Source organism: Montipora foliosa, unplaced genomic scaffold, assembly GCF_036669935.1.
Source record: "Montipora foliosa isolate CH-2021 unplaced genomic scaffold, ASM3666993v2 scaffold_423, whole genome shotgun sequence".
Lineage (NCBI taxonomy): Eukaryota > Metazoa > Cnidaria > Anthozoa > Scleractinia > Acroporidae > Montipora > Montipora foliosa.
Genome location: NW_027179727.1, coordinates 40,001 through 55,000, shown reverse-complemented (window position 1 = coordinate 55,000; position 15,000 = coordinate 40,001). Strand labels below are relative to the sequence as shown.

At 39.2% G+C, this 15,000-nt stretch overlaps 1 protein-coding gene across 1 annotated transcript in view; it reads right to left on the bottom strand.

The window, feature by feature from the left end:
• The window catches only part of LOC137988601 (cytochrome b5 reductase 4-like), a 12,595-nt gene extending 78 nt beyond the window's left edge, over positions 1-12,517 (bottom strand). The window contains exons 1-13 of the mRNA XM_068834589.1: positions 12,440-12,517; positions 12,132-12,394; positions 11,641-11,719; positions 11,236-11,332; positions 8,883-8,912; positions 7,792-7,917; positions 6,500-6,640; positions 5,271-5,420; positions 4,614-4,706; positions 2,234-2,294; positions 2,039-2,128; positions 1,310-1,483; positions 1-88 (exon numbers count right to left, since the gene is read on the bottom strand). The exon at positions 1-88 is cut by the window's left edge and continues 78 nt beyond it. Coding sequence (XP_068690690.1) covers positions 34-88; positions 1,310-1,483; positions 2,039-2,128; positions 2,234-2,294; positions 4,614-4,706; positions 5,271-5,420; positions 6,500-6,640; positions 7,792-7,917; positions 8,883-8,912; positions 11,236-11,332; positions 11,641-11,719; positions 12,132-12,394; positions 12,440-12,517 — 1,437 coding nt within the window. The 3' untranslated portion in view covers positions 1-33. The remainder of the gene's footprint in view (positions 89-1,309; positions 1,484-2,038; positions 2,129-2,233; positions 2,295-4,613; positions 4,707-5,270; positions 5,421-6,499; positions 6,641-7,791; positions 7,918-8,882; positions 8,913-11,235; positions 11,333-11,640; positions 11,720-12,131; positions 12,395-12,439) is intronic.
• Positions 12,518-15,000: the final 2,483 nt, after the last annotated feature.

The following is a 15,000-nucleotide window of genomic DNA, read 5'->3' as shown; positions in this document are numbered from 1 at the left end:
CTATTACAACCCTTCCTTGAGGTAAACCAGTGATCAACCCAGAAATGCATGGATCATGTTTTCTGCATAACTAAGATCTTTAAGCGTGCTGAAAATAAAAAGAACACCAAGTTTATTGTTGGACGCAAGAGAAATTGTTCCCTTTCAACAACCACTGGTTCCATTTCAAAGCGCGCCCTCGTAAATATTTGAGTGATGGTCAATACGAGAAGAAATTATTGTGTCACTAACAAACTCAGATGAAAGAAATTGCCCATTACTTGGGTCGCTTTTTTGAAAAAAAAAAGCGCCTAAGACCTGTGGATGAAAGGATTTGCTATCAAGATTTGCGATTTCTCTTTGCTTTCCGCTTTCGGTAATACCGCTTTAACACTTTCCAGATTTGGTCGCTTTAAACTAAATACGCTCTGCTAAAATTTGCGGACTCTAACGATATCTATTGTGGTTTTACATGTCATTTTTGTTTGCAGTTTTCAGTAATTCCCTTGACTCCTCCCTTCCCCCAAATTCATTCATTTCAAAATGCGTTCTCGGGATCGACTTCTGGCCTCGACAACTTATGTGGGTGGACTTCGTTGATTCTGTACTCTGCTCTAAGGCATCTTTCTGCGAGCCCTGTTGTTTTCCTATCTTTTCAAAAAAAAAATAACATTTGGTTCTATCTGCTTTACTTTGACTGGAAGAATGAATAAGTTGCGTTCTGAAGAAACTGTGGTGCTGCGTTGGCTGGGAGTGAAGCAAGGACAAGTGATAACGGTAAATGAAACAACGGAAGAATGCTAACAAAAGCTTTCTCGCAGTGGTTCATTTAACCTTATTATATGGACGAGTGTTTTACCGGGAACTAAATACTCGTAGAATCAATACGACCACTACATCCGGGAACCGAGTGGCGTATTTTTCCTATGTAACATAAGTAGTCATATTTCGCAACGACGTCACGATTTCCGCCTTTTTTGGTTTGTATTTATACCCAGTATTTGCATTAAGGCCTGCTTTTCAATCCTACCATGTATATTTATTGTCCATATAATAAAAAATATAAAAAAACGGTAGCTTGTTCTAGTGGCAAGAACAGTATCTTGTTCCTGCCATTCAAACATTAAATTTATGTTATTCTTCTCACCACCATGTAATATCCTCTCTTTATCAACTCCTTAACTACTAAATTTCCTATAACTTGCCTTGATTTGCCGTCTCCCCGATTCGAACTGTAATAGAGCACTGGGCCATAGAAGTTCAACGTATTAATGATTCAGAAGTAATTATTGTCATTATCATGGAAAACTCGTAAATGATGTTCTCTCACCTTACGATGTGATGGGTAAAGGGATCAGGACCACATATACAAATCAACAATTTGCGTTCGTGGCCGGCACTAGGGGGAGGGGGTAAAATTTCTAACAGCATTTCCAAAGAAACACGGCCTTCATAACCATCCCACTCGGGAGTGGGTTGGGACACTGTGTAATAGACTTGAAATCTGAGGAAAAAAAATATATATATATTCATGTAGTCAAGAGCTAAAAACACCTTTTACAACATTTTAAGTAATCTCAATAATCATAGAAAACAATGGGCTCATGCTGTTAGCTGTGCATATATAGAATGATGTGGCAATTGGTACAACTCAAGAAGTTAGGTTACAGTGGCTCTTGGCTACTTCCGCTTCTCTCGAGCACTACAATATTTCTGCTTACATCACAACTCTATGTTCGCGCGCTAAAGATTGAAGCAATGGTTAGTTGAGAAATAAGCTACTTCATTGCCAAGAACATTTACATCTCTCAGGTTGTATGAGATTGGCTAATATACAGCCAGCCATATTCCAAAGCACTGTCCCCTTGACTTCATATCCTCTTTGCGTCAGGATAGAGCATAGAGTATCTCTAAGAAATCTCTCTAGGTTGGAGTAAATTCAGGTCTCCAGGGCATTTTCGTCGGAAACATTTAAACGGCTTAAAATTTCAGACAGTTGTTTGAACTTTTCTTTTTTGTTTTACCACCATTTATGTGGTTAAAAGTAGAGGAGTCTCACCTTTGACTTGCCGTTTCAACCATTTCATTTAACTGCTGTTTCCATAGAATATCTTTCTCCTGATTGTTAGCAAACAAGAGCTTTACTGACCTGGAAGAACAATGTTAATATACAATGATATAATCAAGGCGAACTTAGTTTCAAGTTTTTGAAACGTTAAACGAGAAAGGAAATAAATTTCATGCAATTGCTTACGTTTCTGTCGATGAGCTTTCCAATACTGCACGCCGAACAAGTCTTATCATTTGTGTCAATCCTGGAAAGAATTTTTTGAAAGAAATGATTTCAGCTGAAGGGAGTACTCACTACTGTCATAATTTTTGGGTCAAAGCCACGTAAAAGCAATAATTTAGCTTGATTTAGTTCACACACTTCTGTCATCCCTAACAAAATTTCAAATGAATCGTAGAAAAATGACCAAGTTTCAGTACCAATTCATGGCCGGTTTTAATTGGACAAATGTCTCCTGTCATAATTTTTCGGCTCAATACCCTAAAGAGTACCGCTAAAGCTCCCGCTGAGGACCTTTTGAGACTGAACACCCTAAGAGGTACCAAAACCGCTTTTTTAACCCCTAAAAGTACGACAAGCACCCCCTTCCTTTTTATATGGAAGTTCCAGGATTAACTCTGGCCCTCTATGTACATACATACACATTGTTAAACGATAAAAAATGTGGCTACGATTATTTCATTGAATTCTAAATGCCTTGCTGGATAACGACGATTACAGATAAAATCATTTAAGCAAATTGCTTCGCCTCACAAGTTGTGGTCCTATTAGTGTTACGTTCTTTTGAATAGGTTAGTGTTTTCATTTCACTTTTCCTGCCAGTTTTAAAGCAACATTGCTAATTGACTCTTAAGGCCTGGCCAAACGCTTGCAACATTTCGACGCAACATCTTGCAACACTTTTGCATGATGTTGCGACATATGTTGAATGGACTGGCCAAACGCACGCAACATATCGCAACAGGGTGGCCAAACGAAAGCAACATGTTGTGCCCAACAATGCTGCAAGATGTTGCGTTGAAATGTTGCGAGCGTTTGCCCAGGCCTTCAGAAGAAACTAGCTCCTAACAAGGCTCTGTTTGTTCTTTGGTAGTTGCAATCAGAATGTGTCTTCTCATAAGGTCATGAATTTGGTTTGGAACAGGTGTTCGAGAAAGGGGTTTGGTACGCTAGGCAAACTAAGTTTTTCATTAGAAATGTTTTAAATTGGTTTTTGGTACCACTAACGGTTATTTGTGTTTCACTCAGTGGTGTTTTTATCCAAGCGAGCTCTTTTACTATATTTATGGAACCAACTTATTTTCATTTCTCCTCTTCCCTTTTTGACTTGCTCTCGCAGTTCCAGATCGGATTCATGACAACAGCGGTCTCTTTTGAGTTCTCAACAAGTGTTTTTTAATCTATATTCTAATATTTCAAAGCAATTAAAAATAGCACCCATAATCGTAATTATTGTTCTGATCTTCCTGGAACACGTATGCCAGATAAATTCGTGGCAAAGGCAGGGCTTATGCTCGCCCTTTCCTTCTCTTGTATATTGTTTAAGTTCTGTTATGTAACAATCATAAATTGTCATTTTATCTGTAAATTTACCGTGTAACTTGATTCTAGATATTGCAACCCATTTTTTGTAATTTTTGCTACTTGCCATTCTCCGATCGTGCTTATCTAATGATGCCAAACCTGTATAATTCTGTCGAAAGAAACGATTTTCTTTGTTGTGAAAAAATATGTTAATGTAATCAAGCGCAGGCGTAGTGCGTCTGGCAGGCGTCATTTTGACGTGTGATTGGCACTTAATTGATCAGTCAGACTAAAAACAAATAAAAAGGACTGTATATCTCACAAATAGTATCGGAGCAAGAATAGTTGAGCGACAGCCGTAAGATCGACCCGAGAACGCCAACTAGAGAATTGAAACAGCAGGATTGTCGAGGAGTCTTTCTTCCCCCATAGATTTCCTTCAACAATATAATGTAAATACAAAGACTTTCTTTGTGTCAAGAGTAAGATCCTAAGAGCGTAACTCAACTGCTGCTGATATCAATGTTTATGCCACACTATGCCTGCAACTGGATGTTGCCTAATCGGTTGTTCTTTGGTTTATACCCACTGCACAAGCGCATTCACAAGCAACATACACAGGCGTATAAATTTGTGGTCAAGCGCGGCTTCACTCAAACATAAGATACCCATGATGAAAATGCTGCACGGTTTGCGTGTTGCTCTTGCTCATGCTTGCATCGCAAATCAGCCCTTAAGCCTCAGTTCCAAAGATGTTCCTGGACCACAAGTTCGACTGCAGCTGGCGGACTAATTAATTGATTAGCTTTAAGCGCTCTTGTGCTTGAGTCGCTAATAAAACCAGGCTTGACTGGCCGGCTGACTGATTGACTGACGTAGAACGATGGTGAATGAGTGGTTAAATCAATTGACGGTGGATTGATTAATCCATCGAACGACCACCCACCTTTTTCAACCTGATCGAATAAGCATACAGTAATTAAATTGGCTGTATCATTTTGTTTACTCTCTCTTAAGGCTGAATTGCTTGCCTACAAACCTCTTTCTCCAGCAATGAGAATTATGTCCCTCGCTTCAATAAGCCGGGATTCCTTAAAATCTCCAGAATAATCGCTTATTTGAAGAATGTCCCCTGCAAAATACAGATAAATTATTTTACCCGCGTGTCTTTTGTCAAGAATCACTGGGAAAAACGAAAAGTACTTTTACGCCGGCGCACAAAACAGCTTACATTGTAATAGACCAATTCGGCGAACGCAATGTTGTACCCAATTCAAATCTCTCGGGGTTAAGGATCTTTGTATGTTGCATTTGCATGATAATGTAGCATTCATATGGAAATATTTGGAACAAAACGTTTTATTCCCAAAGGATCTGAATTGGGTACAACATTGAGTTAGCCGAATTGGTCTATGAAGTCAAAAGTGCTAAATAAAGGCAAAACAGAAATTAGCACAGGATCGTCTCCTTTGATACATCAGCTCTGTATTATGATTTAACTATTGAGCCAAATTCTTTTTCGAGAAACAGACAGCTGATCACGTGAAACAGCAAAGACCTCTTTCAAATATGATACAGATTCAATCATTAAAAATCATTAAAGCAGTATATGAGAATGCCAATCTGACCACGGAACGCCTGCTTCAAAAAAACGCCCTACATATGGCCTTGCAGAAAACAACTGTACTAAACTAACCTACGTCTATTGCAGATAAGGTGGGTGTAAGAGTTCCATCAGGGTAGATCTTGATCATCAGATAAAAGCGCCGGCCATCGTGTTCTCTTTCATCCAGACTGAATCTTAGTGAAGGTAGAACGACAGTATAAGGTCGGCTTATCTTCATGCCTGACAGAGAAAAATAAGTAATCTGTTATCATCTTAAAGTAGCAATGGCATGTGACTTTAAGGTTTGTTTCAGGTTTCCCAGTCATTCACCCTTACATGTCTTTGAATCACGTTGAGTAATCTCTGTTAATTTTATGTAGAAATAATGGGGAACTTTGAAGAAGGAATATATAGGAAATACATCGATGAAGTCTCTTAATGTCTACATCCTCCACGGGTTTATTACAACTCACAAACTAGCTCCGAGTTGGCTTAATAGCTCAATCGGTAGGGCTGGGACTGTGCTGCACCGATATCGCCGACGTCATGGATTCATACATGTAACTCGCTCAAGCTAAACTTTTCACCTACTTCTTATGTGTTGGTGCAAGAAAAAATGAGGGGACAGAGAGGGAGGCTCCCGGTCCAGCCCTTGGGATATGTCATGTCCACGAAAGTTATTTTTAGACGAGCGGAAGTCTTCCGAGACGTCCGCATGCTGGCCTACCTCGGTCCGATGCTTGAAAGAAAATAAATATTCATCAGCCTTCCACGTGCGCCGTCATTTTCTCTTTTCACTAAGAACCTAAGAGCGAGGCAGGACTGCATGCGGGCGTATCGGAAGACAGACTTCCCCTAGAACAAAGACTTCCGCTCGTCTAAAAATAACTTTTGTGGACATGACATATCCCGGCCAACGCCCTGAGCCTCCGTCTCTGTCCCCTCATTTTCTCTTGGCTGGTGATAACTGCAATGATAAAAATCTTAACATGCAAACGAGAATTTTGGGAAATACATTGGTAAACCGCAATTTTTATAGCCATTCCGTTTCCGGAATACGTGTTCTTTTGGAGAACAATATTTCAGTTGTTTAATGAATCTCAAGCGGGGATATAAATAAACATACTATGTCCGACATAATTTAGTTATCTGCTACTACTAATACTACTCAAAATAACGTTTTTCTTTAGCTAATAAGCGATCTTCCTGGACATAGCACTGTTCCTTGCGCTGTCACGTTGAGCGATCGACTAGGGAAATATGTCATGATAAGTTACATGTATTACACCGCCAAATAGACTTCGTCCATTTCTACTAACCTTCAACATCCCTATGTAAGTGTATATGGTGTCCAATTGGAACTCTCATAACAATCCCATCAGGCAGTTCACAACAAAACAGCTTACAGTTGTGCGTAACGGCTTCTACTGAAACCACTCTGCAATCCCACAATCTTGACTCTGTTCAACAAAAAGGAAAAAGAATAAACATACATGTATTAATAAACATTACAAACAAGAAATCACGGTTCACCACACGCGGTTTCCTTGAAACAAAGTCCCAAACTGCTAAAACGACCTCACGTGCGCAAGTTTTCTGAAAATTTTAATTCTCATGATTTCTCTTGTTGAGCGCCTGCTTTGCTGGGTACATCGTGACGAAATATTCTTGGGATACCTTCAACAATGCACGCAAAAACCACGTCAATTTGAAGTAAAGCTTCTCTTTTATTTAAATTCTTCTCATGGCGGCCTTTCAAGTGTCCCCTTCCCCCAACCTAAAGAAATGTTCACACCAACTGCAGCTTTTCAGAATGTTTCCGGATTTCAAATCAACATTGTAAGAGGGGAGCGGTGGAGAAGGCATATGACTACTAGTCCTCCAATACTGCGAATAAAAATGTAATTTGACTAACATTTTTGGCGAAAAGTAATAAATTAAGAGTTCAAACCTTACTGACTGTAAGCAGACGGTTCGAGTTATTTCGCTTCCTGTTTGAATGTATACAAACAGATAGTCGACTATGGTGTTAAGACAAATCATTTCATTGGTGTATTAGTTGATTCACTCCATAGTCATGTACTAAAGCCAGCCAATCAGTGTTGCTGTTTTATTGTATTGGATGCCCGTTGTTTTACGACAGTTTGCGAAATTTTCATTAAACCGCATGGCCGCAAACAGTGCAAAGCAGCCAAAACTTCTGGCCTTTATTAAACCAGCCGAGTCGGGAAAGTCTCCCGACTCGTCTGATTCGAAACCAACCGACTCGGAAACCAGTCAAGTCCAAGGAAGTAACAAGGACAGTAAGACAGCTCCGGTAAAACGGAAGCTGAAGCGGGAATGGTTTAAGGAATTTCCCTGGCTTTGTCATGACTCGAACAGAAACACTTTATTTTGTGACTACTGCATCGATGCTATAGGAATACATCAAACGAGCACATATCATAAGTTTGCCGTGACGGCACATAACAGTAAAGACGCTCGGCTATTGGTCAGTGGCTAAAAGAATTTCAAAATGGCTCAATCTATTGGCTAAAGGCTCTAAAACCCTAGATCTATCCCTGGTCTGGTTTTCCATAGATTGTGATCAATATCTTTAAAAACACCCTACCTCTATCTTTATGCAACTTGAGTGAATTATTGCCAAGTAACCCCTGTCCCAAGTCTGTCCATTTCACTCCGGAGGTTTCTTTCGTTAAAAGAACGTCCGCTTTTCCAGTGGCTCCAGATATGCGCACTGTAGAAACAGCGAAAATATTAACATGATTAGCGCTAATTAAGAACAAACCCAGCATGTCGTTGCCTAACTTTGAACAAGTATCAAAGGGCTGGAAACTTCTGTAAGACTTTGGTGTCCTGTGTAACCACCCCATGCCTGGGTACTCTGTGCAATGAAGGAAACATTGATGTTCATCAATGTTCCAACCACCGAACAAAACAAAAAATCATTTCAACAACTAATTAACCTCTTGCTGACACATTTATGACAACGGATAACGTAGTGCAAAATACACATTGTACTCAGATCTTCTAATCTGATTTCGTATACCAAAGAACGTACAGTTACTTCTGGAATTGCGCAAAACCTACTGATTCTTGAAGATCTGGCCGCAGTTGTTCAAACGATGGATAATGCTTAGCCTATCCATCGGATAAATCACTATCCAGTAGACAAGTAATAGCGAAATCAATTGCGCTATTCAATGGATAGTGATTTATCCGGTGAATAGCGTTATCCACCTTTTGAACAACTGGGGCCTAAAGGTTATGTACACCCTGCATAATTGGCCAAGGGTACTGCATCACTACTTTGTTGTTTTTTCTTGTCCACAAGGTCCCAGAAAAAAAGGAAATCAGCCTTGCTCAATTCCAGTAATTACTGACTTCACTTTGATAATTCCACACATCACAAAAACCATATCCGATAAAAAAACTTGTTTATTGCAAGAGTTGTTCTTTCACTAATAAGTCATTTCAAGATAAAATTGGTCAAAAATACGACAGCCTCGTTCACTGTATTGCAGTCAACCGCACTTGTTGCCTCGACCTTTTGCTTGCTACATGCAGCACCCTTTATTCCAGAAACATTGACCACAATTTATTGGAATAATCAAAACAGTAAAAAAAGTTCACTTCCAATGGTTTACAGTAAATACAACCCTATAATAATGATATTTATAGCATCCTTTTCATTGCACACACCTTGTTGACAAGTAACGACATTGCTGAGTACTGCAACAACAAATATTTGATTTAAAAAAAGCATTAGTTGCATAAGAGAAAGATAAATATGATTTCCCAGTAAAGTGTTGGTCCTGAGAGGGATAGTTTTGCTGTCTAACCGATACAGCAAACATAAAGGTGTAATAGTATATATGACTAGAAAGTAGCCTAATTTGCATTCACTTTCAACACACATTTATATAAGCGACTACAAAACTAGTTTCGTTCACAAGATCTCTTCAGTTAGTCGTCATATTTGTTTTGCATATGAAACTACTTCATGTAACAATGCATGAAAACACGTAACGAAATAATAAAACAAAACATATGATACCATAGTTAACACTTAGCAATTGTTACATTCATTTAACAATTGTCAAGTGTTTTATTATTTCGTTACGTGTTTTCATGCATTGTTACATGAAGTAGTTTCATATGCAAAACAAATATGGCAACCAAATGTCGAGATCTTGTGGACGAAACTAGTTTTGTAGTCGCGTATATAAATGTTTGTTGAAAGTGAATGCAAATTAGTTTATTGGTATCTGCTAATGAAATTTCACAGGAAGGTGTAATAATTGGGAAAACACATACAGTATTTCTTCTCATTTCCGTTAACAAAAAGTGTTGATCAATGGTTTCAAATGCAAATACATTATTACCCTCACAAAAAAGACCAAGAAAAGAAAATAATTATATAATAATTTTACATAAAATAGAGTTCAATATCCAGTTCCAAAAATAGCCAGTTCCACTCTTACAACACGATTACAATATTGTTATTCCTTTGCTTTCAGTTTTTCCACACAGGTCAGGAACTGTGGTGCCATTTTGGCATACACTTTCTGTGATAATGATGATGAACTTTATTTAAGTTGTAATGGCAACTTCTGGGCTTAAACCAAACAATGTAATGGAGACAACAATGTAATGATAACTTCTCTGCTTTAATAGAAACGACCTAAAATAGCTTCAACTAAATATTCCGGCGACTGAATAGCTTGAAAAAAATCTACGTCTTTTTGTCCACGCCATCCTCCCGTTTTCACATCATTGCCTAATTCAAATTAACTGGTGTCCAGTCCTTACATGCTGCAGGTCTTAATTCTCGCGCGATTGTCAAACAAAACTTTATAAGGAATGAACAAGAGACTCTAAATATGCCAATAGCTTTAAGAAAAAATGCCCAAAACATCCTCGCCCATGACGTGAACCGGGGGAAAACGTTACCCATTTTCTTCATGATGCGCCTCCAGTAAGGCCAGCTTTCCAACGGGACGGACACATGTTCTTAACTTTGTGAGGACTTCCGCGGAATGGATGAGGACGTCCGCACTAGCAACAGGGGCCGCGACTCGTAGACGTCACTGTCCTCTAGGTGCATTATTACCTACGACAAGGACGAGATCTCCGCAGCAAAGGTTGCGTTGTATGCTACGCCACTTACTACGTTCAACCAATTGAAGGACGTACTCTCTCCTTCAGCGGCGCCAAAATTGATCAACTAGGAATTGACTGTGGCGCTATCGACGTCGAAGCGACATGTCTCGCTGGACGAACACGCCTCGTGCGATATTATCACTAGCACGTCCATGCAGGTAGTGGTTTGGTGTTAGAGCACTGAGATGGGTTGGGGATGCACTGCTACCTCCATACACGAGCGGACAAGAATTTTAAAGTGACTCGACTTCACTGACTACGGTTAGAAAGACTTCATCAACAGTAAGCACATCCCAAAGGATCACCTTCATTGCACACTTTGTGGACTTGACCAGAGACTCCCATCCTCCCCCAAATCATGGAGCGGCTGGTGGGCTGAAACTCCACGGGACTTCACATCTACTAAGCTCATCGATGACTCGCTCCTGGTCGATCTCGGCTTAAGCATAGCTCAACTTCAACGCCCACGAAATTGGTTCTATTGCTGCTATAGGAATACGCACTGGATTCCCTTGGCGCTCTATTATTCTAGTGCCAGGGTACTAATTGGGGACAATGTAATTGAAATCAACTCAATTTAACGCAAATCAAATCAAACATCGGTTTCTGAGGAGAGGGGAGAATCGCAGTACCTGCAGGAAAACCTCTCAGAGCAGACCACCCAACAAGAGAACCTACAAACTGGACCCACATTATGATGCTAAGTCTTGGAATTGAACCTGGCCCATATTGGTGGGAAGCGAGTGATCTCACCACTGTGCCAGCTGTGCTCCCACTTTGTCTAATGCCTGCCTGCGTAGTGTGATGTTACACAAAATGCCTAGAATTTCGGGTGTTTACACATGTATATAGTCTTTCTATTGTATGAATTAATATTATGTAATTGTCATACCTATATGAATTTGAAAGCTTTTTATTCCTAAAATGAAAATTGCATTGAAGTCTTTCCCATCTATCAATTCTAAGATGATATCTTCTAGTCTTAGATCCTGCAAGACAACAATTGTTTAAGAATCCCTGAGACTATGACAATCCATAAAATAACAGTCTGGTCAACATTTTTGCAAACAGTAAGAAAAAATTAAAAGGTCAAATTTCCATGATTAGTTTCACAGGTACACAAATGGACAAGTAAATATCCTTTAAAAATTAAGTATTTAAATGCTTCAGTTTTACTGAACAACTATATAGGCTCAAAATGGTGATGACAGCGAATGGCCAGATTACAAATTATATTTGTAATTTGACCAAGACAAAACAATATTACTGTAACGATAAATACTCATTATCATCAAACCTTTTTCTTGGTGTATACTGATATTGTTACAATCTTGTCATTTTGATACCAGTCATACCTGCAATAGTTATAAAAAGAACTATTAAAGGAGAATAATGCCTGAACCATAGATAGTAGCCAAATATATTATTATTATTTATTACACGCCGAGACCCGCAAAACAATTATAATATTACAGTTCTCTTCCAGAGTTGATTTCTCTACGGGCTTCCATCTGTCTTTGATAGGCCGCAACCCTTTTAATTCAGTATGATCTGGGGACACTTTCCGTAATAGTTCTCAACTTTCCTCTGTCATGCGCGGAATGCTGCTACACGACCCACACGTTGCCCCATTTTAGGGTTGTTTTCAAAGTGTCCTTAAAGCGAAGTTGAAGACGGCCGACTGGGTGTGATCCATTTACCAGTTCAGAGTAAGGCAGTTGTTTGGCAGGTCTGTCATCACCCATGCGACAAAGATGGCCCAACCAGCGAAGACGACTTCTAACTAACCTTATCTCAATATCTTCTACATTAGCGCGCCTGAGGACTTCTTCGTTTCTAACGAAATCGTCCCATTTAATGTTAAGAATGATACGCAGATGGCGCTGCTGTAAAGTACGAAGCTCTCTGACTTGATGTTGGCACACAGTCCATGTTTCACTACCATACACTACAAGCGGCACTAAGTACTGGTTGTATACAGCAACTTTAGTTGGAACAGTAAGGTCATGAGAGTCGAAAACTCTTTTTCCGTAGCCGACACATGACACTGCCTATGAGATGTGAGTTCATTGAGCAATCACTAGTCACGTAGCTACCTTTAGGTACCTGAAGCGAGTGACATTAGCCAATTTCGTGCCATCTACAAAGAAATCAGCAGCATCAACAATACACATGCATGGTCTCCGTCTTCGTTGTGTTGATACGCATCCCCATTCGTTTAGCAAGTTGGTTATAGGAAGTTAGTAACGATTGTAGGCCTTCTGGTGTGTCACTGAATACGGCAATATCATCAGCATATTGTACTTCCCTGATAAATTCAGTGAGGACTTTTGTTTTCGCCTTAAATCTGCGAAGATCAAAAAGCTCGCCATCATAACGGAATCTTATCTGGATGTTACAAGTGTGTTTGACTTTCTTGAAAGCGAGCCAGTGTAGAACCGTAGCATTGATACCGAAAAGGGTCGGTGCTAGTTTGTATCCCTGTTTGACGACACAGTTATATTCGAAGGCCCGGGTTAGTTCTTCATCAGCAATCACCCTGGCATGAACGTCAGAAAACAGTTTCTTTATGATTCTTATAAACTTCTGAGGGCAGCCCAATTTACCGAGGATTATAAAGAGGAGTTCAAAATTGACGGTGTTTATGTACTTAAACGTCAACGAAAAGGCATCAACATGTGAAAAACAAGGATTGTAACTTATGCCCAGAAAAACGTCTGAATTCGAAGTACCAGAATCTCGCCAGCATACACACACTGTGCTTGTCTTATTTGTAACAATTATAAGCTGCTACAAAGCTAACAACCTATAAACAAGAACGCCCTGCTTTGATTTTGAGACAAAACCCGTACATTTCCATTTAATGATTTGCATGCAGCACTGGTGCAGTTTTTGAGATGCTACAAATCCAGTCAGCTCAAGTCAAATCAATTTGCCCGCTTTCTTTTTGTTCCCACTACCAGTCTCCCCAGGTTTCTGTGCATGTAAAGGGCAGGTTTAACTATCATTGGGCTGCAAAATTACTGATCTTTGCCAAGAAGCATTGTCTGACCTCTGACAGTGTTTTTAGGGCAAAACCATTCAGAGGTGCTTTTGCTGATATTACCAGTTTGAGTTATTTCAAATTACTTATCAATAAGAATTGGAAAATTAATAATATTATTATAAATCACCAAAAAACTGAAAAAATGCCAAGAAGGCAATGATCACAACAATCCAAGAACTACTAGTCTAGTAAAATGTGTAAATGAGAACAATGCTAGCCGTGGGTCTGGTGAGCTTGGTGGGGCAACTGGCACAGCAAACCCATTATCTAGCAAAATAAATAAGGAAGTACTTTACACTGTATGCACAACATAAAAAACCATTAAAAGTTATGAAAGCTCAAGAACATACTTCTATTAAAATCCAAATGTAGGTTAAGGATAATGATTTATTGGAAGGTTTTTAAATCAAATTGAAGCATACAGAATACCAATAACGATGTTTATATTTTGGGGTTTTGAAGAAAATTGTCCAAGCCTTTCAAAAATATAAGGAATCACAATAGTTTAAAAACTGCGGTTATAATAACGTCGTAATTATTATTATTATACATCAGACTCACTATGAAAAATCTGATTGGTCGAGAGCATTCAATCAATTCACAATAGCTTGTGAACTTGACATGATAAATGCAATATCTGCTGCAGATATTGCATTTATCATGTCAAGTTCAACGTCTGCCTGGTTACTAAGCCCCTTGGAGTGTTCTCCTCATTGCATTTTTTAACAGATGAATGTCTTCTTTCGCCTATTGTTTAAAATATGTATAATAAAACAATTATTGAATTCGGTTTTCGCATGATATCATGAACTATCAAAACCTCGTGTCTATGTTATCTGCCTCAGCCTTCGGCTTCGGCAGATAACACAGACCTCGGTTTTGATAATTCATGATATCATGCTGAACCTCATCCAATAATCGTTTATTGTCATCCGCACTATCACCATCTACGTATTTAAGTTAATAAGGTCAATGGAACCTAGCAGAAGTTATCTGCCCGTTCAGGATCCAGCATACATGTATGCCTAAAAAGCGCAAGGTGATTTTTACCCAACATACTACAACATACTTGTACCTACCTTGTGCACCAGGGACAAATATACTGTTGTGTGATTTAAGAGATACTGATGAAGAATTTAAGTACCTTCCTGATCCTTTAAAAGTGATATCAAAATTAATAACGGTTGGCGCCAGTAATGACTGGGCAAGACGGCTGTAGCTGCACTGCAATGGTTTAATGGCTATAATAATATACACGAAAAAATTACTCAATTCTGATTGGCTGAGAAAGGAGTGCAGCTCTTCTGTAACACGAGTGCAAAATGTGTAACACGAGTGCAAACTTGTAACACGAGTGCAAATTACAAAGGCTTTCTGATTGGCTAAACACACAAAAGAAACCAACAAGAACCAATCAGATTAGAGCTGTTTCTATAGCAACATATTGGCGGAAATTTTAAGATAAGACGCGGAGGAAAATGGCCGGAGTTTTCAGCAAACAACGATTTGGTTTTGCGAGCGAAACAACGATTGAAGAGCTAAAAAATTTTTTCAAAAACCCAAATACAGTAAAGAGTACGTCTTTCTGGCTGAATGTATGGGAGACGTGGT